Source organism: Benincasa hispida, chromosome 5, assembly GCF_009727055.1.
Source record: "Benincasa hispida cultivar B227 chromosome 5, ASM972705v1, whole genome shotgun sequence".
Lineage (NCBI taxonomy): Eukaryota > Viridiplantae > Streptophyta > Magnoliopsida > Cucurbitales > Cucurbitaceae > Benincasa > Benincasa hispida.
Genome location: NC_052353.1, coordinates 59,419,951 through 59,444,720, shown reverse-complemented (window position 1 = coordinate 59,444,720; position 24,770 = coordinate 59,419,951). Strand labels below are relative to the sequence as shown.

Genomic DNA, 24,770 nt, shown 5'->3' with positions numbered 1-24,770 from the left:
AGAAGTTTTACTAACATATTGATATGTTGTATTTTTTATATAAATTTATAATTATATTATTATTTAATGAATTTCGATAGGAATAATGTATATAAATTAAAATTGAATAAATCTCAAAACATGGACCAAAATAAAATTTTATGTATTTATTTTATTTTCATTTTCGATTATTTATTCATCAAAGTTGGTTACAATAATAGTTTTGGCCTATCAATTTTGATGGATGGAATGATTTAGATCCTATTTGGTATCGTTTAATTTTTTTAATTTTTGTTTTTTAAAAATTAAGTCTCTACACTACTTTCCCCTCCAAATTTATTTCTTTATTATTTATTTTTTTATTTACTTTTTATCAATAATTTAAAAAATCAAGCTAAACTTTGAAAACTAAAAAAAAATGTAAGCTTTTAAAAACTTATGGTTGTTTTTAGAATTTAGGTAAGAATTCAATCAAAACGTAAATCATTATACGAAATTGGAAGAAAATAGGCTTAAAAAAAAAGAAAAAAAATTAGTTGTCAAACGGGGCTTCATTTTTTGTTTTACTTCTACTTCCAAATTTCTTCATTATCTACTTTTTACCAATAGTTTAAAAAATCAAACCAAAATTTAAAAACTAAAAAAGATAGCTTTCAAAAAGTTATTTTCGTTTTTGGAATTTGACTAAAAATTCAACCATTGTAATTAAAAAAAATGCAAATCATTGTAAGAATTGTAGATGATTTAAATTTTAAAAACAAAAACAAAAAAATCAAAGTGTTACCAAATTGGGTCGAAATGGTTACAAAATGGGCCTTAGTTTTTATATTTTTAAATTTGTGGCAATTTAGTCTCTAAATGTTAATAATTAACCACTTATTATTTGTTACGAAGCATATTGTTGAGGTTTAATGGTTTTTAACATACGTAGACTGTATAAATTGATTAGAGACCCATTTGTGTCTATAAACTAAAACCATGTACGATAAAATTTGACGTATCAATTTGATGAAAATTTCTACGTAAGAAGTTAAATTGTTGTTTATTTTAAAGTATATAGACTAATTATTATCTATTAAAGTTTGATGAACAAATTATTATATATTTAAAAACATGGAGACTGAATAGTTACATATTGATAATCATCATTAGTATAAGTAATTAAAAAGTTTATTATGCTTCTTAACCAAATAGTCAGCCAATCATGCATTTCATACCCAGGTTTCTTAACAGATGTTAATAATATTCTTCTTGTACCTTGAAAAAAAGAGGAAAGTTGTAATATACTCAAGTTTTAAAAGGTTATAATTTAAAGAGGAAAACTTAAAAATTATTTTAAATGATTTAAAAATAATTTAAAGAGGAAAGTTGATAATTTAAATGATTTAAAAATAATTTAACGAGGAAAGTTGATCATGTGGCAGTTTGTTTTTATTTTTAAAAAAATCATTTTTTGGTGTGTAGAGAATTGGGGGGTATGGGAGGTTGTTCTAATTTAAATTACTTTTACGAAGTTTTGGTTTTTTTTTTTTAATGAGTATCTAAATTAATTTAGACATTGTAGGACTCATCTTTGTTTTCATCATGGGACAAGCCATAAATTCTTAGAGAGAGACAAAAGTTTACATTTTATTATAAATATGTTAAATTAGTTATAATGTAGGTTGTCAATGTGCCTCAACATTACACACTATTAATCCACTTCCTAGTCCAATTGCCTATAGACACATATTAGTGATCAATCCAAAAAATTCGGAGAAAGTAAGAAATTCATTATTGGTTATTTTATTTATTTTATATATTTATATATTATATTATATTTATTTATTTATTTTATTATATAGTATTATTATATTATATTTTCTTTATATCCATGTTCTCGTTGTGTTCCTCAAATTCCTAATGCATTCTAATTATTTTAAATACACAATCATTCAATTCTGAAAACTTAAAGAGGACAAAATAGGAAAAATTGTCAGAAATAGCTTCTTCAACTTTTCTTCTTTCAAAAACTAACATCTTTTTAAAAACTCGTTACAATAGTTTTTCTCAGTCCATCTCGCTCGAGATCGACCTCTGAGATTTAACATAAAAATTTAGCATTTTCTAACTGTTAATACAACAATTCTATCAGTATTTCTAAATATTATGTAATATTTCCAAATTTTATATCAAATCTTATCTAATCTTCTAAATCTGTTGGTCCAAAGTTCAAATTTTACCAAAAAAAAAAAAAAAAAAGTAAGATATGGGAGATATAAAGAATGTGGGTGTATCTTGGGCAAAATTAACACTGATATTTTATGGCTACGTTTCACACTGAGTTAGTTTTGTCAAAACCTCATTTGGAAAAAATCTTAACTATTTTTTATGTTTGGTAAAACATATTTAGATTAAATTTGTTAAAATCACCTTTAAAAATTATTTTTTATGTTTGGTAAAACATATTTAGATTAAATTTGTTAAAATCACCTTTAAAAATACAGTTAATTTCACTGTTACTTTAAAATAGTGTCCTACTAGCTTTTAGATTCTCCTAGATAAAATTTTTAATTAATGTTTTGTTTTCAATTTTATACTTTAAAAAGAATATGTATTTTATATATTATCTATTTCTCACTTAATCAAGTATATTTTTCATTTTTCATGAGTTAAATGCATTAGTAAAAAAAGTATACTATGTTGATTTTTAAAATAAATCTATTTTCCTTAATATTTAAAAATTAATATACATCAAACAAAATTTATCACACTTAACAATTTTTTAAAATTTTAAATTACAATATATATTGATTATAAGTCTATTATAGTTATCATCTAAATTAAGATTTTTTTTTTAATTTATTTATCAAAATCTCTAACTTACATTTTCAAGTTCAAGCTGAAATTTTGCCAAACATTGTTTTACTTCTTTTCACCGTTGATTTTTCTGAAAGCACAGCTGCCGACAATGATTTTAAAAGCTACATCAATCCCAAATGAAGCCTATATATTTAAATTTTTCTAAATATTATGTAATCTTTTCAAATTTTATATCAATTTTTGCCTAATTTTTAAATCTTTAAGCTCAAAGATCAAATTTGCCAAAAATCAAGTAAGATTTGGGAGATATAAAGAATGTCGATATATCTCTACCAAAATTAACACGAGATTCTATATATTTGGGTTTTCTCATCGAAATCTCAGGTAGATTAACACCGATTTTTTTTTATATATATTTTCCCAAATCTTAATTTTTTATTTGAAAATTTTGATATTTTACAAAATTTAAAAGTCAGAGTGCACTTGAGATTCATATGAAAAATCATAGTTGGTAAATTCATTTGGAATTTCAAAAATTCATATAATTGTGGAAACAAAAATTAGGGTAAAGATTAGAAAATTTATGTAAAAAATTGATAAAGATTTAGTAAAAATAACCAAATTTAGAGAAATTTGAAAAGATATAAGATTTAGTATAAGATTTGAAAAGATTATATAATATTTGAAAAATTAGTAGAATCTCAATGTTAATACTACCTGAGATTTCACCGAGAAGACCCAAAATAATAGATAAGTTAGGAAAAGTTAATCTTTTAACTAAATCTCGGTGGTCGATCTCGCTCGAGATGGACCGAGAAAAACTAGTTTGACGAGTTTTCAAAAAACGTTCGAGTTTTGAAAAATGAAAACCTAATAGTATTGTTTTCGACCATGTCCCATAAATTAGAGGAAAACTATAAAATTTGAAATATTTTATATACTTTTTGAATTTATGACCAATTAAAAAATGTGCCTTCCTTTCTTATTTGTCTCACCCTTGAGATGAGATAATGGCATTTCAAAGGAAAAGCTACCTTTTTACTATGATGGTTAAGAGTTAAGAAGTGACCTTTTAACTAAAGAAAGAAATTTCATTCAAAAAAATACCAATCCAAAGAAGCGCAAAAGCAAACCATCGTTATTTTACAATTATTATAATAATTATTTAATACAATTATTAAAAATAGAAGAAAAAATAAGGTGAATAAATTGGGTATTACTTTTAGAAATAACAATTAAGTATAAAACAACATTTTAAAAAAATTACAAATATAACAAAATCTTTCACGAAGATATAGTCTCCTATTAGTGATATGGTCTATCACTAATAAACTCTTACCAACGAGAGACTTCGAAAACAAAATTTAAATTTTGTTATACCTACAAATTCCTTTGCATTGTATTATATCTACAAATATTTGAAATTTGATTGCTATATTTATAATTGTCCAAAAAAAAAATATTTCAACGACATACTCAAATGAGAGAATCGCACTAAAAGAACTGCCTATTGAAATGAAAACTTAAATATTTAATAACACAATAATTAAGTTCGAATTCTTTAGTTCATATGTGTAATTCGAACGTTGTAAATAGAGATACCAAAGGCTAAAAAATAAGTGTACAACTGTTGGGTAAAAGAGAGAGTAATTATCTGTGGGGAAAAAATGACCCTAAGTAATGAGAAATGAGAAAGCCTCAAAATTCAAAGGAATCAAACGTAGGCCGAGTCCCCAAGCAACAAATCAAACATATCATCAGGAGTGAGGAAGGTTGTTCCACCAACAATCAGTTCTATATCTGGTCTTCCACTCTCAGATAATGCCTCCTGAGCTTCACGAACCTGATCAAAAGTACAAACATCGTGTTTATTTAGGATCGTCCAATCCAATATTACAAATTATCCAACTTGAAATCCATCGATGAAACGGAAGATGGGAACTTGATGTGTGCGCGAGTGAGACTAGGGGAGAGAACGCGTTTGTTTGTTCTAGAGACGTGCGGGCAAGGGAGGGGAAAATTATTCGATGTGGTTGCGCTTCCTAATTGGAAGTTAGGATCAAACTACAATTTTGGATAAATTAAAAGTTTAATATCTATACTTTGTTTGGTATATGAACTCTTAAAAGTATATAGTTGGTCCTTAAACTCTGAATTTGATGGTAAATAGATTCTTGGATTTTGAATTTGTGTCTAATAAGTCCTCCACCAATACAATATTTTCTAAAACTCATAATCTATTAAACACTAAATGACACAAAATTTAAATTATATCTAATAAATTAATTCATTTTCAAAAATTTTGAATATGTTAGGACCTGTTAGACGCATTGTTAAATTCCAATGACTTATTAGATAATTTTAATGTTTCGGAGACCTGTGAGACGCATAATTTCAAAGACACTTTTGAAAGTTTTGAAAGTTCTACATCTCTCTTTTATCCCTCTAACTAAATGAACTGTCAGTTACATTATTCCGGCCACTTAAATAATTTAAGAGAGAGAGAGAGAGAGAGAGAGAGAGAAATGCTACCTCAAGACCATTAATGCCGCCAATAACAAAAACCAGAATGACGTTTTGATCAGCAAGGGTGGGTTTTGCCTGAAAAACAAACAAACTCGACATTTAGCCCATTTGAACAAGAAAGATTTTAGCTTTTAATAATTCAGCGAACTAAAACTCACTTGTCCAAGACCAAATCTTCCAAACCCACTTTTGAAAAGTCTCCCCATCGTGGAGGAATGGTATTCCAAATTAGGTAAATCATGCTTGTTTAAGATCCTAGCCAGAAGTTTATAAAGTACTCCTTTATTTGCATACTGATCTCCATTGAGGATATTTTCTGAATTTAATGTCTCCTTCAAAAGTAAATTTCTCTTCTTTGTACCGGACAACTTGTGAAGTGTCTTGAAAAGATTATCCACCCGATCGCGCAACTCTAACTTGAGCTGCATATCATCGTATACTTCCTCACTAGTAGTGTTAATATCAGCATCTTCATCACCCCAGCTCTCCCACTGATCATCAAAGTCATCATCTTTTATTTCCATCGATCCCATCACTTTTGTTCCCTTCAATTTGATCCTATCTCGGTTCGTTTGAAGCTCTTCTATTAAACCATGGAGAAAATTCAATTTTCCATCCACTGGGTTTTCTAAAATTGCATCAGTAATAGCTTCTTTCATGAAATGCTCCTCTTGCCAAGAGAACGGACCATCAGACCCAGACGTCGGGAAATTCTCTCCAGCCAATATATAACCAGTAATTGTAAGAAGCAAAGCATCTTGAAATGAAAGAATTCCCTTTGAAGAATCCGATTTAACCGCCAAGACACTTTTGTTTATAAGATCAACAATTTGTGCAGCCAGCCCCTGACTAGTATCTTCAGCACTTGCACGCAATATTTTTTCGGCACTAAGAAAAGCATCCCACCGTGTGCTGTTTAATTCCTCGATTGCAACTGTTGCGGCAGCTGCTAGCTGAAGAACTCCTTTATTTCTCAACAAACAAGTCTGGCTTTTAGACAGTGCCTTAATCATAGATTCCAATTCCAATTTGGTAGGAAACCCAGGACGAATTTTCCCATTCACAACAACGCTTTCTTTGCGCATAGTTTCTTGTAGCCACTTCTTTATCAGCACAGTTCCATCCTTTGTTTTCCTATCTAGTATCGCTTCCAAGTATGAAGTTCCTCGAAAATTCTCGGAGGAGACAAAACAGCCACTAAGTAGTTCAGGGTCATAAATTGGCGATTGTAGATTTTGATCTCTGTTGCTTTCACCACCCTTATCAAAATTCTGAGGAGTTGAGCTTCCAGAATTCCAACCAGACAGAAAAACTTCAATCCTTTCACCAAGCCGAAATTTATCAGCTTTACCTCCATCTTCAGTAAGAATTTCTGCAAGTGGTATCCGAACATCAAGAGGTGCTCGTCTACAGATACGTGGACCGTGTCTAAGGGAAGTTTCTGGACCTTTGACATGGGAAACAGGTGAAGTTCTTTTTCTGCGGGGCAATGACAAAAACATGCGGTCTACAAGTGAGTCTCCATGACAACAGGGAGTAAGAAGATCAAGTGTGCGGTCAACTAGCAGGAGACCAGCTGATTTCTTGCGTCGGCCTACATCATAAAGACTAGACATATCCGTCAAAATCTTTCCAACAGTTTTTGACAGATCACCAATGGAAAATATTTCCATCTTCAAGTCCATCTACATTATTCAGAAAGAAGAATCATGGACACTGTTATAAGTTAAAAATGAATTTATCATCCATGTCTATATAATAATTAACCAAAAATGTCTTATCATCTAGTATAGGCGTGATGAATTTCTATTATAGATTAGTCAAATCAAAATTTTCTACCTTTTTCAAAAATAGCATCCATCTTGCAAGGTCTCAAAGAGTAAAAAAAAAACATGTATATGTGATGGCATCTACTTTTAAATTTCAAAAGTTTAGGCACAAATAGTAAACATAAAAAACAGCTGGATGTAATAAGGAGGGCCATTAACAAGATTTTTCAGCTTCAATAGTAACTTACAGAGTTCAGCCTTTTTTAATATAGTTCGGGAAAGACGGAGAGAACATACTTTGATAGAAGCTCAGGATATAAAAACCATGAAGATGAACAAGTGTAGGGAACATTTTCACTCAAACCATGTGCAGAGTCGTTACCTTGGCAGCAAAATGGTAAAGAAAATGCGCAGTAAGAGTTGCCCCGGGGGGAATATCATCACCATCAGGAGGCATCCCAATATATAGGGGAGGCAAACCAGGACTAAGGGAATCCACACTTTCTGCTGATAAGCATGCTTCAGCAATTAATCCCTCTGAAGGCAAGACAAAAACTCTTGGCGAAAATGGACACAAAATCATTGGGAAGTGATGCACAGAAACAACGAGCTTTTGCCCTACATCTTCTCGGTGACTCGTCAGAATGTCTTCATATGAATCTCTTCCACTTGGACTAGCTTCTAGTTGAGTGATGTCCTCTTCACTTGAAGTGAGTCTCGACCATCCTTCATCTTCTGAGGATATATATTTTTCCAAGTTTCTGTCCTCCGAAGGCACAGCTTTTTTTCCACCTTTCTTAACAAGTTCCTCATAATCTTGGACGAGTAAAGATTCATACTCATGGAATGCATCTGGTCCCAAAGGTGAATCAGGATATGCAGAGTGAGCAATCTGCAAAGTATTTCATTGCATTGAACAACCTCTATTATTTGGATCTAATTGCACGTTTTAAAGTCTTCACAGTTATAGCACCCTAGTTCTAACTCACATTCAAAGCAAATATAAGTTTGCCGTAAGGGAAATAAATCACAATAAGGGGTTTAAAGGAAGCACCTCTGAGATAGATGTAAATATTCTACAATGGCGAACACCTTGATGTGTAGTCAGGCAGCGTAAAATATAACGATGTGCATCACTCAGGAGACGGGATGTAATCACCACAAGTTTCTTCGCAGAAGCTGGGTTCCAATCAATCACCTAAAAGAGGTTCCAAGATCAAGATTTATGATAAAACTACATTGAGATATAAGAGTATTACATAATCAAATAGAAAACCTATCGAATCATGGATGGTTTATTTGCATCAACCACTAAGTTCCAGTTCGAAAAATTATTAATATTAAAATTTTTATGTCTACGTTTTAATTTCAGGGTGAGAAAAAAAAAAAGAAAATAAACTATCAATAAAAACAAGATGAGCAATATTTAACCTTTTGTAAAACCTCAAGAACAACTATCTTACAGCATCAAGAGAAGTCATATTTTCCAAGCTACAGACAACATGGACACCAAGGTCAAGTAATAACGGGAATCCCCCAAGAATCTGGAAACTCTCCACACACCCAGCATCAAGATATAGTACGGAACCCTCAAGGTGATCTGATATCTGTCAAAACAATAGGATAACATTACATAAACACGGCTCGATAATCTATACATAAAGATAAATATAAAACTCTTTTTTTTATGAGAAACATGTATCATAATTTCATTGATATGAAATTACAAAAGGGCAACAAGTGCTATGTGGGATTACCTAATGCTATTCCATTGTGAAATAAGAGAAGTGAGATTGTAATCACAAAAACATAACATGAATTTACACCAGGAAAGTGAAGTGCACAAAAGATTATCAATATAAAACTCTTTCATTGTATAGAATGAGAAATGCAGGCTTCCAAAACAAACACTTGGCCAGAAATAGGGGGAGCTGAAACACAATCAATGACTTAAAAATTACTTAAAATTAAGGGTTTGCAGAAGTCAGAAATTAAATGGAAGGTACTCGCAAATTTTATTATAATTAGCTTTACCTGACTAATGGAATCAAGGCATGACCTTGTGACATCAAGCAAAGCCATGCGTTAGGGTATAAGTCTTCAGCAGAAGATGCAAAAACACAGGAACAAAATTCAGCCAAACAGATATTTAGCTTTCGGCCATGCGGACGACAAAACAGAAGTCGATAAGCTGCCCATCAGTTTCAATAAGTCGAAGGTTGATTTTCCATCAATCAAAATCCTGCACATCAAAATCAGAGAAAGAATTAGCTCAAAATTTTAGTTTTACAATCAAATTTCAGTACGCTATTGAAAAAGAACCAATTATTTAATTCAAATCTTCGGTACCATAGATGGGGTTCTCCAAACAATGAGAAGGTAAAATTTGGAATAATACAAAGGTCATAAGGAGGTACATTCAACAATTATTTCAAATTCTCTATTGGAATTGAGTTAAAACTGAGTCCTACAAACCTTAGAAAGAGAAATGGAATTTCAGCAGATTGATCCAATAACTTCAATTACAATTGTTCTGTGTTCGTTGCATACATTCTATAACAAGGAATCGAGCAAAATCTTTCCCAAATATAATCAGATTACACACCAGACGAAAGAATTCTAGGGTTCGACAAGGGACAATTACCGGCGATTCAGCTTCCGATCGGAAACAGAAGGATTGGAAGAAAACCAAGCTGAAGCCTCTGTGGTCGGAGCTTCGAAGTTGGGACTGGACCTGGACCAAGATCCGTACCTCTCTATACGGTACTTGGGCACTCGCGGGTAATCTGTCGTATTTCCCCCTTCTATTTTAATTCAAGAGAAAATCTAAATGCCTTTAGAAAAAAGAAAAAAAAAAATAACACACACACACAAAGTACTTAGTGTCTAATTACAAATTATCAAATGACAAACATTTTTTTAAAAAAAATATAATTTTCTTTATATCGGTTTGTGAAAGGGATTATGGAGATGAGTGTAAAATGTTCATATAAGAAAATATTTTTTCACAAAATTAATATAAATGTCTTTTTGAAAGAATAGGAGCATAATTTACATTTTTAGAAATTCATAATAATTTTTTTAATTTGTCATAATTACTTTTACACTCATCTCCATAATCCCTTCCACAACTACAAGGATGAGGATCAAAGTGGCCTTTAGGATACAAGGTCATGTCAATGATTCTTGAGCGAATTCACTTTGTCAATTACTTATTTAATAATTAATTTGAATGTCTTAAAAATTTATTTGGATATCGATTATTGTACGTCATAGTAATTTTTCTAAGCACGGTTGTTTTATATCTTCGATAATTAATTTGCACGCTGATTAACAATTAACGTACATTCTAATCTTCATCGTAAATTTTCTTTTAGTATCTTCTCCTTAGTGTTAAATGTATTATATTATTAATATTACAAGTAGTGCTTTTAAACTATGATTTTGTTTAAGAATATCTCAATTTTGTCAAGGGTTCCAACATGATCATCAACATTTCACAAGCGTTTCAAAATTGCACTTGGAGTTTAGAAAATTAGACAAAAATTGGGGTTGAAAACAGGATGGTGATGACCTGAAAAAAAAAAAAAAAAAAAAAAAAAAGTGACTCAAAATACCGCTACAATGTTCTAAAGCAATGCCATATCCATTACAAGTCTCAATTTTCATTAAAAAAAAAAATCTAGCGTGTTTATACTTCAAATGTAGTTTTACAATGTTTATGTAGAGTCAAAGGTAATATATTTGATATATGGATATTTATGAAATAAATAAGTAAAAATATATCTTTTGTATCTTAGACTTGTTATTATTGGAGATAATTGATTAAATGACCCAAATCTCAAGCCTAAAATAATTGTTATTCTTCTTCGACTGCAAGACCAAACTTTGCAGGGTAGGACCAAGCACGAAAAGTGAGATTAAGCATCCAAGAGTGAGATGGAGTGACAGAGAGCGAAATCGTGAGAGAACATTATATGTGAGAGAAAAGAGAGCACGAATGCGAGAGAACGAGAGAGCCAATCCTCATCAGAAAACTTAATTTAAAAAAAAAAAAAAAAAAAAACTAAAAAAAAACGGGGCATCCCTTCTATTATTGTTGATCACATTTTCAGACTCACATTAAGCTTATTGCCCCATTAACGTTTTTAAGTTTTCTTTTTTAGGATAACAAATTAGAACCTTAAACCTCAAAAGATATGAAATATATTTCAATTATTAAAATAGTTAACTCATGGCCAAGTAACTACTAATATATTTTTTTTATAAGTTAAACAACATAGTAGAAACACAACTTTGGAGAGAGAGATATTGTCTAGATTTTTTCCCTAATAATTAACTAACATTTGGATATCTCATTAAGAAAAGGAAAAAGTTTATGAAAATGAAAACAAAATCCATTGTTTACACAATTAAAAACCTCACAAATGTTGTCCGACGACTTCTGTGTTCTCACCTTCATAAAAAAGAAAGGAAATAACTACACACACACTGAGCAAAAAAAAAAAATGTTATTGGATTTCCCTCGACTGCATGCTATGTATCTTCCTGATGAGTGCGAAGTTTAAAGGAACTAAATTCAAAAACAGAATATTAGGCAAATAATCTGGAATAACAAGATCCAGAAGAGGGGAGAAGAAAGATTGCAATTGAAAAAGTGAAGGCCTCAGAGTGTGTGGTTTAAATTCTTAAGTATTTAATTATGACAACAAAACATTTTAGATAAAAATTGAAGTATTTAGAAACCATTCAAACTAATTTTGAGATACTTCTAATGTATAATTTAAACCATTTTTATCAAAAGAGTTTAAATAAAAGTGACTTTTCTAAAAAAATATTTTTTCTCTAATCAATCCAAAAAGACCCTTGATGAACCCAGAACCCAATTAGTTGTGACAGCAAGGGATGGAGAAAACATATGAAAAATGATGCAGTATATTACCCAAAAACGACAACTCGAAAATTTAAGGAGTGTTCATTATAGATCGAGGTAGATACAAGGGCCAAACAAGCTAAATTAATTCACATTACATACTCAGATCACCAAAGTCATTAATCTCACTCATGCCAAGCCAAAGCTCTTATAGCCAAATTCACCACTTACATCATCAGAGGCATCCTACTTTTTTCCTCGAAGCTTAGTTCCAAGAGCTCTCTCAAGCTTGGTGATTATTTGTTGATTTGGGATGGCTTTCCCAGATTCATACTCCTGAATGATTTGTGGCTTCTCATTGATCAACTAATAAAACAAAACAAAACAAAATAAAAGTATGGTGCATATTCGTTAGCGAAAGCTCAAAGAAGAATATGGCCAGCAGCTTCCCTGCCCTGAGTTAAAAACATTTAAAAGAAAGATACATACTTGAGCAAGCTGAGACTGGGTGAGTTTCTTCTCAGTACGGGCCTGCATAATTGCCTTCTTCAGCTCAGTTGGTACACGATCATCTGAGGTCGAAGTAGACAAGAAATTAGGAGGAAGCAGAAGAATTGTCAAACTTGGCTCAAATTATTGATCTCATTACATGGTAAAAGGTAAAAAGGATGATTATTATTATGATTCTTTTCTTCTTATGAGAAAATGATATTTGATTTATATGATGAGATATACAAAAAGAGGGCCGGAAAAAGTATTTCCAAGGCAATCAAAATTCCACAAAGCCTTTCAACCAGCCAAAAGATTAGATGAGTTATAATTGATTAAAAGAGAATGAAAATGCTTCCTAATTCTACTGCTCCCTACCCGTATTTTTCCTTAAATCCCATGTTTTGATAGAATTGTAGAAGCTTCTAAACTTCTCTACATATCAATATTGTAACATTAAATATCAAGATATATACATCTAGTGGAGGGAAGCTTTGTTCGTGAGTGTTACCATTTGATATATTGAGATTTTACCAACATTAATCCCAAGTTATTACAAAGTTACCAAACAATCGTTTCTTCTCACAGACAGCGTTAAGAAGGCTACAGGGATTAGATCACAATTTCCAAATATTTTCTATTTTTTAATTCCAAGTTCTCTAAATACTTATTTTCTTGTTTTGTTTAGATAAGCATACACACAACATCCAATTTTTCATCCATTATCTTTTTGTGACTATAATTCATTTATCGGCCAATGCTAAACGAACGAGTGTGATCACAAAATACCATCATGAACTTCACACTTCAAATATAAAAGATAATAAAGCCAGCCCCAGAGGATCAAAGTATATTACATTCTAATCAACAGAAAATACTTCATATTTCCAAATTCCAAGGTTACATAATTTGCAAATATTCATGTCAGAAAACTGGATTCTACCGAGACACCTTGAAAAGTGAAAGGTAACAACATAATTTGCAGTAGCAGTTTGTGATGGAAACCAAAAGAACTATAATAGTATTGAAATATAAAAGGCAAATTGCTACAGACTTCTTTGCCCCTTCTTTCTACCTTTCCTTTTGTCCATAAACATTGAGCTATTTTACTGATTTTGTTCTTAATTAGCTATTAGTTTGTTAGCTAGCCACATTAGTTGATTATTAGTTTGTTTGCTAACCAAATGGTTGTTAGACGATTAGGCTTGGACTCACTAGTATAAATACTGGTGTTGCATTATACTATGGATTATTATTGATTCCCTAGTAATACTCTAAATTTTATCCTAACAATGTTCCTAACAACTCGTAATTCAGATACTGCTCTGCGCTTCCTAACACATTAAATACTCTTTTGAAGACACCAACATACTTAAATGATGAACACAATAAAAATAATGAGAACAAAAAAAATATGAACACTGGCAAGAAATAGTACTGACAGGTAAGGAGGGGCAAAGAATAAACCGTGAGTTTCAAAGTCAATTCATCATTTGCCATTTAGAATAGAAAGAGTCTGAATTTAATTATAAAAAGGGGTAGGATCTAATGTACTCACGAGCGAGATTTTCTGTCTCGTCATCCAACTTCCTGGTATTCAAACTGGTACTGCTGGAAGCAGCTTTGTTTGTTCCAGCATTCGCTACAGAAAAGGGGGAAAATATCAGAAGACATCCTATGATATATTAGACTAGAAAAATAGCTGATGAAGTTACAAGGTGATAATTATAGAAGACAGGTGTTTGAGGAAACTACTAAAAGGCAATAATTTTTATTTTTGTTGGTTTGAAGATAATAATGACGGTTACAAATCCATTCATCTGAAAAAGGTAAATCAATTTTCATTCTTTTTTCTGTTCTTTCCGAAGTGAAATGATGAATACTGGAATGTCTCTAATATTACCTTCAATAAGAAGCTTACACGTGATCCAAGACTAATGAAGAGGGAGGAAGGTTGGGATTAGCGCATTCAAAAATTAAATTAATTGGTCAATTAGATTCATGCGTAACAAATATATATAAACAGCAAGAATTAAATAACCCAAAAATGAAAATAACTAAAATGACCCGCACAACTCAATACAATCATTAATCAAACAACGAAGACATCATCAAATTTTAACAAACAAACCAACATGGTACGAGTTAATCGTCTATCAATTCTTGCAAGCATCTGAATAGGATAAACAGATGCCCATTGGATTCATTGAGATGTCATATAGCTATATTACACAATCAAAAACGTCAAATGTTCGCAGGTGTAGCACTTCCATCATCCTAACCCTGGTTAAGTCAATGTTTCCGTAACTTAACTACAAAAGAACACCGTTTCAGTAAGGAAAAGAACACGATAATGATATATCAAACTCAAGATCAATAACCATGCCGAAAATTTGAAAGAAAAAGAAAAAGAAAATGTTGCAGGATTAACGTCGTTGATAGCGTAATAATGTGAGAAAGAAAAATGAAGCAAGAGATGGAAATAGAAGCAAACATTTCTTTAAGGTTTCGATCTCAGCACCGGCGCGACGGGCGGCGTTTACGGCTTTCTCATCCTTCTTGGCGGCGGCGTTGGGGGCCTTCTTCCTGATGACGACCGGTTCCCAATCCTGTGAAATGGGTCCAATCCCAGTCATTTCCCTCACCTCTTCCTGCTCCGACAACACTACCTGCCGTCGGGAACGATTTGCTGCGGTGGCTTAGGGTTCGAGAAAATACGGGAAAACTAAATAGAAATGAAAACTCGATATTCCCACACGCGTAGCTGACGGTAATAATATATAGAGAGTTTTAGATATTTTCACGAAAGATCTCACAAAAAAAATAATAATAAAAAATAAAAAATAAAAAAATCGTGTAGTTCTCGATCTCGACCCATTTCTAAAAACTTTTCTATGTCGAACCCTTTTACTATGTAAACTATCAAATTGCTCCCTAAGGAATTCACTCATTCCCAATCATAAGAAAAGTAGATAAATTACTTCTCAATTTCGGATCTTGAACAATTAGGCATCAACCTCTCACAAGCCTCAGAGGTGTTAGTTTATAATTTGATCATAAATTATTTGTTTATTAGAGAAATTAGTGGTACTTAAGGAGTTTGTAACTACAAGGGTAAAACGGTATTTTGATCCAGTTGTAATTATGAGCAATTTGTGAAGGATCGACTCGCTGTTGATTGGTTATATCCATAAACACATAATAGGTCTGCAATATGCATAGTGCAGCTATCGGTTTCTAGTGAAGTGACCGATAGTTAATGAATATTGATTAATTTTATCGAATAGTTTAATTAATAATCTCATATCATTTGGGATTCTAATTTGTAGGTCCATAAGATCTCTTCATTAGCTCACTAAAGATAGTAATGAATAATGATTTGAATTGTTCAAATTACTTAAATAAATTTTATGTTAATATAATTAATATATAGTGTATTCTGATACTAGAATATGGTTAATTATATATATGTTCTATAACCCAAACCATATAAGAGATATGTATTTAAATGAGATTCGAATATTAAATTCATATAAATTGGATTCATATAGAATTATAATGTAAGAGAGATGTATGCATATAAATTTGTGGTATTTATATGTTAATTAATTAACTCTATGTTAAATATGTTTTATTATATAGTTATTTAATTTATATGTTACTTGATTAATTAATAGTTAATTAATCAATTAACAAATGATGGAGAGTGGAAAGCTTGGAGAGGGGGTTACCCTCTCCTTATAGATATACCATTATATGCCTTTTAGGGTAAGAGTTTTTGATGAAATTTAACCTAGTATCCACTCTTATATTCTCTCTATTTTCTCAAGAACATTTCCTTAACCTTCATTCCTCTTCCAAGGTGCTAAAGCTCACAAATCTAGCTTCTTGGAATCCTAGAGTATAACGGAAAACTCTTGTGGTGATGTCTTTGTTCATCGAGAAGTTCAAGTTTGTTCATGACTAAAGGAGAGGAAAGCGTGAATAAAGGAAATCTTCCAAGGTGAGTTCTCTTCTTCCATTTATAGGACATTAGAAGCATGCTTAAGTTTATTTAATGTTTATCCTATGTTTGTATGATTTAGTTCACTGATTTTGTGTTTTATAAAATCGATTTTCAAATTATACGGCGATCACACGCTTCCGTGAGAATCCAATTCCCTTCAAGATTTACTAAGAGATCATTCACATTTTCTCATACAATCGATTTTTGCTATCAGTTTTCTCTCAACTCTTCTTCGTCTTTGACATAGTCTTCGATCAGTTCTTCACTGCTCATTGGTCGTTTCTACATATTTTTCACCACAATTCTCGTGATTTGAAAGGTATTTTTACTCGTTCCCTTGATTTTTTCGTTCATCCCTAACAAAATCGTTAGTTTGCTTAGCTTAACAAAATTGATCGCCCAACATAGGTTAAACGATCGCCCAACTTAGGTTAAATGATCTTCCAAATAAGGTTAAACGATCTTTCAACTTAGATTAGACGATCTTCTAACTTATGCCAAATGATCGTCCAACTTAGGCCAAAGATCGCCCAACTTAGGTTAACGATCATCCAATAATGGTTTAAATGATCAACAACTTAGATTAAACGATCACCCAACAAAAGCTTAAATGATCACCTAACTTAGGCTAAACGATCGCTTAGGATTTAGTAAATGATCATTTAGGATTTGATAAACAATCGTCGAGGCTTTATTAAACAAATTTCTATGTATTGCTGCAATGCATATGTTTGTTATAGTTTACTAAGATGGTCGCCCCTATTGAGAAATATTTCTCTGCTACTGTATTTTGCCTCATCCACAAAATGAATAACCTGATTAAGAAAAAACTTACCACAAAGCAGATTGTGATGTTTAAGAAAACATGCTTTGGTCACTGCTGGACGTGGACCTTGTGTTTAATGGGCAACTATTCCACCATTTTTTATTAAGCTTGGGTGTTATGAGCTTCAACATACTGGGGAAGAAAGTAATATTCACCCAAGATAATTTTAATTTGATAACTAGGTTGTAGTCAACCGAGGAAACAATTGAAAGAGATACAAGCGGTCAGAGACTACAACATCTATTGCTCGGACCGAATGACCCAAATGAGAAGAAGGAAAAACTTTGTTAGGATGTTGAGATCACTTTTCAAAAATTCAGATTTACAAATGATGAAGATGTCATGACGGTTGTATTGGTATTATACATCGAAGTTGTGATGATGGAAAAGACAAACACAATTCGACGTTAAGACATTTGGAATCGTCGATGACGCCAAAGTCTTTAAGCATTATGACTGGTCGGCCATCTTATTCTAACGTTTGTTTTGAAGGAATCAAATCCTCAATGGAAGCGAGTGATCACCTTATGCAATGTAGTTCATTTTGGAAACTCAAAATTAGAGAAGAAAATACATAATCATAGGATAAAAAATATTAAATTTCAACATACTTAAATAATTTAAGGGAGAAAAATATAACATTTAAAGACCGTCTTTTTCTTTAGGTTATCCCAAACAAATCCCCACAAACAGTTACGAACTTTTCCTCTTGATCAACAAATCTTCTTGGGACACCACCACGGGATTTCCTTTCTATTCTCAGGAACAAGAACCAAAGGAGGTGTAGGATCTTTGATTTGCAAAGGGAAAGAGTATTTGAGAGAATCCTTGAGAGATCAATTTTTGCAGAGAGATCTTGGGAAGCCACAAAACTGAATAAAAATTCATTCTCTTGCAAAAAACTTCTCCTATTTACTATATCATGTGAGAGAGGGAGAGAGAAAGAGATTATTCCAAATAACCTCCCCACATATATTAAATATAACTCCGAAGAATATTATATTTTAAAATTGATTTTATAATCTAATTTAGTAAAATTAAATTAATACTGTAAAATTAAATTAATATTATTAATTTAAATAAGATCATATATTAAATCATATTTAATGTATATAATTAAATAAAATCAATTCATTAACAAATTAAATACCACATATTTAATTTAATTTGAATTAGATTCAAATAATATTATCTAACATAACCTGTGGTTTTAATATCAATCACATTCATATTAATTTCAACCTATAGTTTTATATGAATCTTATTCATATAATTAATATTTGAATCTTATTCAAATATTTATTTCTCTCATAATATAAAATATAATTTTGAATCTTATTAAAAAATAACTTTATAATGTATCTATATACATCACATTAATTGTATCATATGCAATTAATTCCCTATTTTAATTTAAACAATTCAAATTAATAAAAAAATTAATTGATTCTTATTTAACCTTTAATGAGCTAGCAAGGAGACCTTATGAACCTACAGATTAGAAGCTTCAATAATATGAGATTAATTCATTAAACTTTTCAATTAAATTAATCAATATTCACTAACTACAAGTCACTCCACTAAAGACCCACAAACTGCACTATTCACACTATAGATATATTTTTGTGTCTACTGATACAACCAATCAATAGTAAATTAACCTTTCACGAATTGCTCATAACTACAACTGGGTCAATTTACCGTTTTATCTCCATTATTACATCTAACTCCTCAAATACTATTGATTCCTTCAATGAACAATTAGTCATAGTCCCACTATAACTATACCCCCCACTGGCCAGTAAAAGAGTGAGGCATCTCATTATTCAAGATCCGGGACCAGCTATTAAAGGAGCAATTCATCTACTTTCCCAAATAGCAGGAAATAGTAAATTTCATCTTGCGTAGCTGTGTTCCCAACTCCCCACTCGGACAAATTTCTAAAATGGTAGGCTTATTGAGTCAGTTAAACTAGTCACTCTCACCCTTACAAATCAAGGGATTATCCTCATAGACAAAAATTCACAACTCACTCAAGATTTGTTAGGATTAGTGTCTTATATCTCTTGTATTCTCGTAGTTTGTAAACTTATTATAAACAAATTTTTATTAATTAAATAACTGTTATTTTATGAACATACACTCAATTCTGATAAATTAAGATCCTAGGTTAGTTTATGCAATTTAAACAAGTATGTAGAGACATACAGGTGAATCTTGTTTAAATAATAACATAAACGGTCTGTAGTAGATGGATAAGGCTGGGTACCTATCCGGTGACACTACAGATACGGGTCTGCTTTGTAGATGTTACAAGTGTTGTAAAGTACTACAAATGATCTAATCTTGATCATTCATGTGGAGACATGTGATCGGAGGTATCCTATACAATGAGTCTATATAAAACCAGACCACGAAATAGTTAGTCTTATTATATAACATTTTTAATAATAAAGGCTTACATTTCATTAGGATGACCATAGGTGACATGACTTGAATCCTGAGTGAGTTGTGAACTCCTGCTCATGAAGGCAGTCTTTTTATTTGTATGGGTGAGGGTGACCAGATTGCCAACTCAATAAATCTACCATTTTGGGGATTTGTCTGATTGGGGAGTTGGGAATACAGCTACACAAGATGAAATTCACTATTTCCCTAATGTCAGGGCAAGTAGATAAATTGCTATCTTAAGAGCTGATTTTGGGACTTGAACAAAGTGGCCACACCCTCTCCTGGCTCGAGAGAGACTTGATCATAGTTGGACTATGACTTATTGTTCATTAAAGGAATCAGTGGTACTTAAAGAGTTAGATGTAACTACAATGGTAGAACGGTAATTTAGGCTCAGTTGTACTTACGAGCAATTTGTGAAGAGTCATCGCGTTGTTGATTGGTTATATCCAATGAACATAAAAATATATCTATAGTGCGAAGTGTGCAGCTCTCAGTCTTTAGTGGAATGACCGACAGTTAATGGAATTTGGGTAATTTAATTAAAGAGTTTAATTAATTATTCAAATGCCGTTGAAGTTTCAATCTGTAGGTCTATAAGATCCCATCGGTAGCTAAACAATGATTTAATTGAGAATTAATTTTTGAATTAATTTTAATTGTTCAAATTAAATGAAATAATTAATTATACGTGATATAATTATTATAATGTATATGATACATTATAATATAAAATATTATGAGAGGAATTCAAATATGATTAGAATATTAATAATATGAATGAGATTCTTGTAATATAAATATGATTTACGTTAAATATCATAAATAGTTGAGAGAAAATAAAACTATAGGGTATATTGTATTTAGTACAATATGTAAGTATAGATTATGTGTTATATGCGATATAACATATATATATATAATAAGATTATTATTATGTATATTTTCATTATTAATTTAATTTGATTAAATTAATATTAATTTAATTAAAGGAACTCCCTCCCACTAATCTCTCAACCAAAATGTGCAGATGAGGGTATGGAGGGTGGATTCATGTTCTTCCTTAGTTCTCTACAGAAAAATCACAGAGAAAGGTTCTCTGAAAAAAAAATCTCTCATCCTCCCTCTTCCAAATCAAAGGCAGAGCCCACAACTCCTGCCAATTCTCAACCCTAAAGAATACAGGATGCTCCATTTGTGGTGGTGTCCCAATTGGAAGATCGGATTGAGATCTATTCGAGGGAATACACAAAGAAGTGTTATTCAAAGGTATGTTTCTTCCCAATTTCTTTTATTTTAAGCATGCTGTAAAATTAATCTTGATTTATGCATAATCTCTATTCCTTTTGGTTTTGTAATTTTTTTTGTGAATTCTATGAAATACGAAAAATGGGAACGATCCTCGTTTTCCGCTGCGCAATACCGTCACTAGTTTCTTTCGATTGGTATCAGAGTCAGGTTGGTTTCGATCCCATTTCTTTTTAATTTGTGGAATTTTATTACAAATCCATGGTGGGTATCATTATGTATTCATGTGATGAATGTTATGTTTATGAATGGTTTGCGAATATGGATGTTTTTGGGATTCGATTTTCTTAGATTTACAACTTTCATTTACAAATTTGTTGTGTAAGGGCTTTATGTTTTATGGCATAAATTGTTATAGAGTCTATATCTTTTATGTCTCAAGTTGATCGTGTTGTTCCCGGTAAATTTCTGGCAAAACAAGGCCTAAATCGAACGTCATTTCGAAGAAGATCAAATTTGTACAGTAGGCAACTGTACAATGGTGTCATAACGCTGCGAGCTGCGAATGGAGTTTTTTCTCCATAGCATTGCGACGCTAGGGCACGGTGTTGCTTCAAGATAGAGAAGAATAGCCAGTTCAGGTGCGGTTTGGTTTGGTTTGAAACTATTTTTGTTTCGGTTCACTTGGTTCGAGCGGTTTGAGGATGGTTTAGTGGCTGGATGATCCAGTTTGAGTTGTTTCAAGGCCCGGTCACTTGTTTCGAACTGGTATAACTATTTATTATTGTAATAGGTAGTTTTTGGTTAATTAAATTAATACAATCGTTATATTAATTTAATTAATGCTTTTAGGAGTCCAATCCCGATCCATAATTACTTTATTTAAATTATGCATATGATGTATGATTTATCTGTTTAATATATGTCATAATGTATGTCATATAGTAAAATTCCACCATAGGTTATGCATAGTTATGCATTATTTATATTATAAATATTATAATATATATTGCATGTTTTTAATTTTATAGCATACCCAAGCATCATATAATATAAATGTTATACTATAATGGTGCATATAGCTATATTATAATAGTTATAATATATAGTTTGAATGTATGCATGTGATGTATGTTATTTATTTCATTACTTTTATATATAAGTGTTATGTATATAGTAATGAAATGGAAATTGCATGATGCATGACATTACTTTAGTTAATCTTATAAATGTTATAATTTTATAAAGTTTGTCATACCATGCAATATATGTTTTAATTTGTTTCATTTATTTTATAATAGTTATAAATAAATAAAATGAGAAATTAAAGTTCATAATTCATAATTGCATGCAAACTTAGATAAAATCATTTTTTAAAATAGTTTTAAAATTTGATCCACATAAACCTAAGATCACAAGTTTCTAATGAGATTAGAAATTAGTTTAATTTTTTTAATCAGTTTAATAGGATTAATTAGTTTTAATAAAAGATTAAATTTATAGTAAATGTATATATAAGGGACCTTTTGTCTAAGGCTAGTTCTGTCTAGGCTGGGGTATTTAAGTTGACGGAAACGGAACACCCCTACCTGGGAACTGACCTGGAAAGGTGAATTAAATAGTTTTGCTACAAGCATCCAATTGTTGATTAAGGTGTGTTAAAGTGTTTAACAAACATTAATCAAAATTGTTTAACTATCCAAAGTAAGCGTTACTTTTGGGCGAACTTAAACAATAACTTAGTAAAAATAATTAATCGTATTTTTCCTAAGTATAATAAACCCTAGGTTATTAAAATACTCAGTGGGAGGAAAAAGATATATTTAATACGTTAAATATTTTCATTCACGTTTCTCCCTTAATGTTCACACCGTGAGACTCATGCTTGGCTTTGAGGCATCCTGGGAGCGTCCCTCTACGGATGGTTTTGCATGGGTCAAATTCAAGGTGAATGGAGAGAGTATTTATAGTAAGTGGGAAAGGGATGTGTGTCAACATGTCCTATAGTCTCCTTCATTGGTTTGCACCGTGAGATCTTCTTGCATGGCCTCGAGNATTTATAGTAAGTGGGAAAGGGATGTGTGTCAACATGTCCTATAGTCTCCTTCATTGGTTTGCACCGTGAGATCTTCTTGCATGGCCTCGAGGCGCTCTGGGAGCGTCTCCCTTTCGATGGTTTGTGCAGTAGGTCAATATCAAGGCGAACTCTAGAAATGGAAGGATCACTTTAGTTTTTGCTCCAATCGGTTCCCTTCGGTTGGCTCATTTGGGCGGAACTTTAGGGTTTAAAATGAAGGGTCACACTTATGGAAAATTATTAAACAAGTTAATGATTTCTTGACCAAATAAATGATGACTTATTGTTATAGAAATAAGAGTTATTTTGGTGTAATAATTGGTTAAGAGTGTCTCAATTCAATGAAGGGATAATAGACTACCTTTCGATGGCTTTTGTCATAAATCACTCAAGCATCATTGCAAAATTAGATGTTATATAGGGTTTTTAATTTTTTCTAATCTTACTTAGATGTTTAAGAGTTATGCTAAAATTTAATGTAGATCAATTTGTTTGTTTTCGGCAATAATGTCAAATAGTATTTTTTTCCATCAATTGGCTTTAATTGTTTGACCATTTTTAATTATGTGACGTGGAAAGAATCACTTAAAACCTATTTCATGGTTAACGACCTAAACATTGTCATGACTCAGGATTGTCCTCAAGTCCCAACCCTTGATGCAACACGAAATGTTCGTGATGCATACAAAATGTGGACGAAGGCTAATTCTATGGCTCGAGTTCACATTTTGGCAAGCATATCTGATGCATTAGCCAAAAGTTTTGAGAGCATGGTCACTGCACGTGAGATCATGCAATCAATGCAAGAATTGTTTGAGCGAAAGTTCTCACAATTCAAGCAAAACGAGGTTGATGACAATGGAACTAGTAGTGTCAGCTCCATGGATAGATTCCAACCCATATTGAATGTTAAGGGAAAAACAGAGAAAGCAATTGTTGCTAAGTCTGATGAAATTATTCAACGAGGACTTTCCTCTGAGATGAAACTTAGAGCTTATGATTTGGGTTGTGGAGCTAGTCCCACTATTTTTCAGAAAAGGAATAACTCCAAAGAAAATAAATTTGATTTATTTTTTTGGGAGACGTGCTTAGTAGAGAATGATGATTCTACCTGGATAGTTGATTCAGGATCTACTAACCACGTATGTTCTTCCCATCATGGATTTAATTCCTAGAAACATTTAGTAGTTAGAGAGATAACTCTTAGAGTCGGTACTAGTGAAGTTGTTTCAGTTGTTGCTGTAGGTAGGCTTAAGTTATTTTTAGACAAGAAAAAATATATGTTATTAAATGACGTATATGTAGTTCCTCGTATCAAGAGGAACTTAATTTTTGTTTCCTATCTAATTGAACAAAAGTATTCATTATCCTTTTTTTTAGAATAAAGTGTTTATTTTCAAGAATGGAATGGAAGTTGGTTAAATGAAAAATAACTTATATATACTAAGGTCGTTAGTTACAAAAGTCGTGCTTAATACTAAAATGTTCAAAACGGCAACAATTGTAAAAAGACTGAGGATTTCTTCTAAAGAAAATGCTCATCTTTGGCATCTAAGGTTAGGTCACATTAATCTCAATAGGATTGAGAGATTGGTAAAAAGTGGACTTCTAAATATTTTAGAAGAAATTTTTTTACTTGTATGTGAGTCATGCCTTGAAGGCAAAATGACAAAAACGACCTTTTACTGGAAAAGGTTATAGAGCCAAAGAAATCTTGGAACTTA

The 24,770-nt window shown here is 31.5% G+C and overlaps 2 protein-coding genes across 3 annotated transcripts; both read right to left on the bottom strand.

Moving 5' to 3' along the window:
* Nucleotides 1-4,262: 4,262 nt before the first annotated feature.
* On the bottom strand, nucleotides 4,263-9,877 carry LOC120078023 (sec1 family domain-containing protein MIP3). 2 transcript variants are annotated; one of them, XM_039032195.1, is made up of 8 exons: nucleotides 9,721-9,877; nucleotides 9,111-9,318; nucleotides 8,540-8,683; nucleotides 8,131-8,274; nucleotides 7,459-7,968; nucleotides 5,466-6,992; nucleotides 5,314-5,382; nucleotides 4,263-4,624 (listed from the first exon to the last, which is right to left on the bottom strand). In XM_039032195.1, the coding sequence occupies exons 2-8, from the start codon at nucleotides 9,156-9,158 to the stop codon at nucleotides 4,496-4,498; spliced, it is 2,571 nt and encodes an 856-aa protein (XP_038888123.1). In that variant the 5' UTR covers nucleotides 9,159-9,318; nucleotides 9,721-9,877; the 3' UTR covers nucleotides 4,263-4,495. The 2 variants fall into 2 exon arrangements, with proteins under 2 accessions (XP_038888123.1, XP_038888124.1); XM_039032196.1 differs by lacking the exon at nucleotides 9,721-9,877 and adding an exon at nucleotides 9,552-9,680.
* A 2,116-nt stretch (nucleotides 9,878-11,993) lies between these two features.
* LOC120078406 (multiprotein-bridging factor 1b) lies at nucleotides 11,994-15,200 on the bottom strand. Its single transcript, XM_039032677.1, has 4 exons — nucleotides 14,933-15,200; nucleotides 13,997-14,080; nucleotides 12,439-12,521; nucleotides 11,994-12,315 (listed from the first exon to the last, which is right to left on the bottom strand). The coding sequence occupies exons 1-4, from the start codon at nucleotides 15,072-15,074 to the stop codon at nucleotides 12,196-12,198; spliced, it is 429 nt and encodes a 142-aa protein (XP_038888605.1). The 5' UTR covers nucleotides 15,075-15,200; the 3' UTR covers nucleotides 11,994-12,195.
* Between the last annotated feature and the right edge of the window lie 9,570 nt (nucleotides 15,201-24,770).

What these genes read in the sequence shown, in the direction of transcription:
- LOC120078023 (XM_039032195.1), bottom strand. Translation starts at nt 9,158, where the DNA reads ATGGCTTTGCTTGATGTCACAAGGTCATGCCTTGATTCCATTAGTCAG. An exon ending in GCCTTGATTCCATTAGTCAG is followed by an intron (nt 8,684 to 9,110) that starts GTAAAGCTAATT and finishes TTGTTTTGACAG; the next exon opens with ATATCAGATCACCTTGAGGG. An exon ending in ATATGACTTCTCTTGATGCT is followed by an intron (nt 8,275 to 8,539) that starts GTAAGATAGTTG and finishes AACCTCTTTTAG; the next exon opens with GTGATTGATTGGAACCCAGC.
- LOC120078406 (XM_039032677.1), bottom strand. Translation starts at nt 15,074, where the DNA reads ATGACTGGGATTGGACCCATTTCACAGGATTGGGAACCGGTCGTCATC. An exon ending in GATCGAAACCTTAAAGAAAT is followed by an intron (nt 14,081 to 14,932) that starts GTTTGCTTCTAT and finishes CCTTTTCTGTAG; the next exon opens with CGAATGCTGGAACAAACAAA. An exon ending in CGAGACAGAAAATCTCGCTC is followed by an intron (nt 12,522 to 13,996) that starts GTGAGTACATTA and finishes CTTCGACCTCAG; the next exon opens with ATGATCGTGTACCAACTGAG.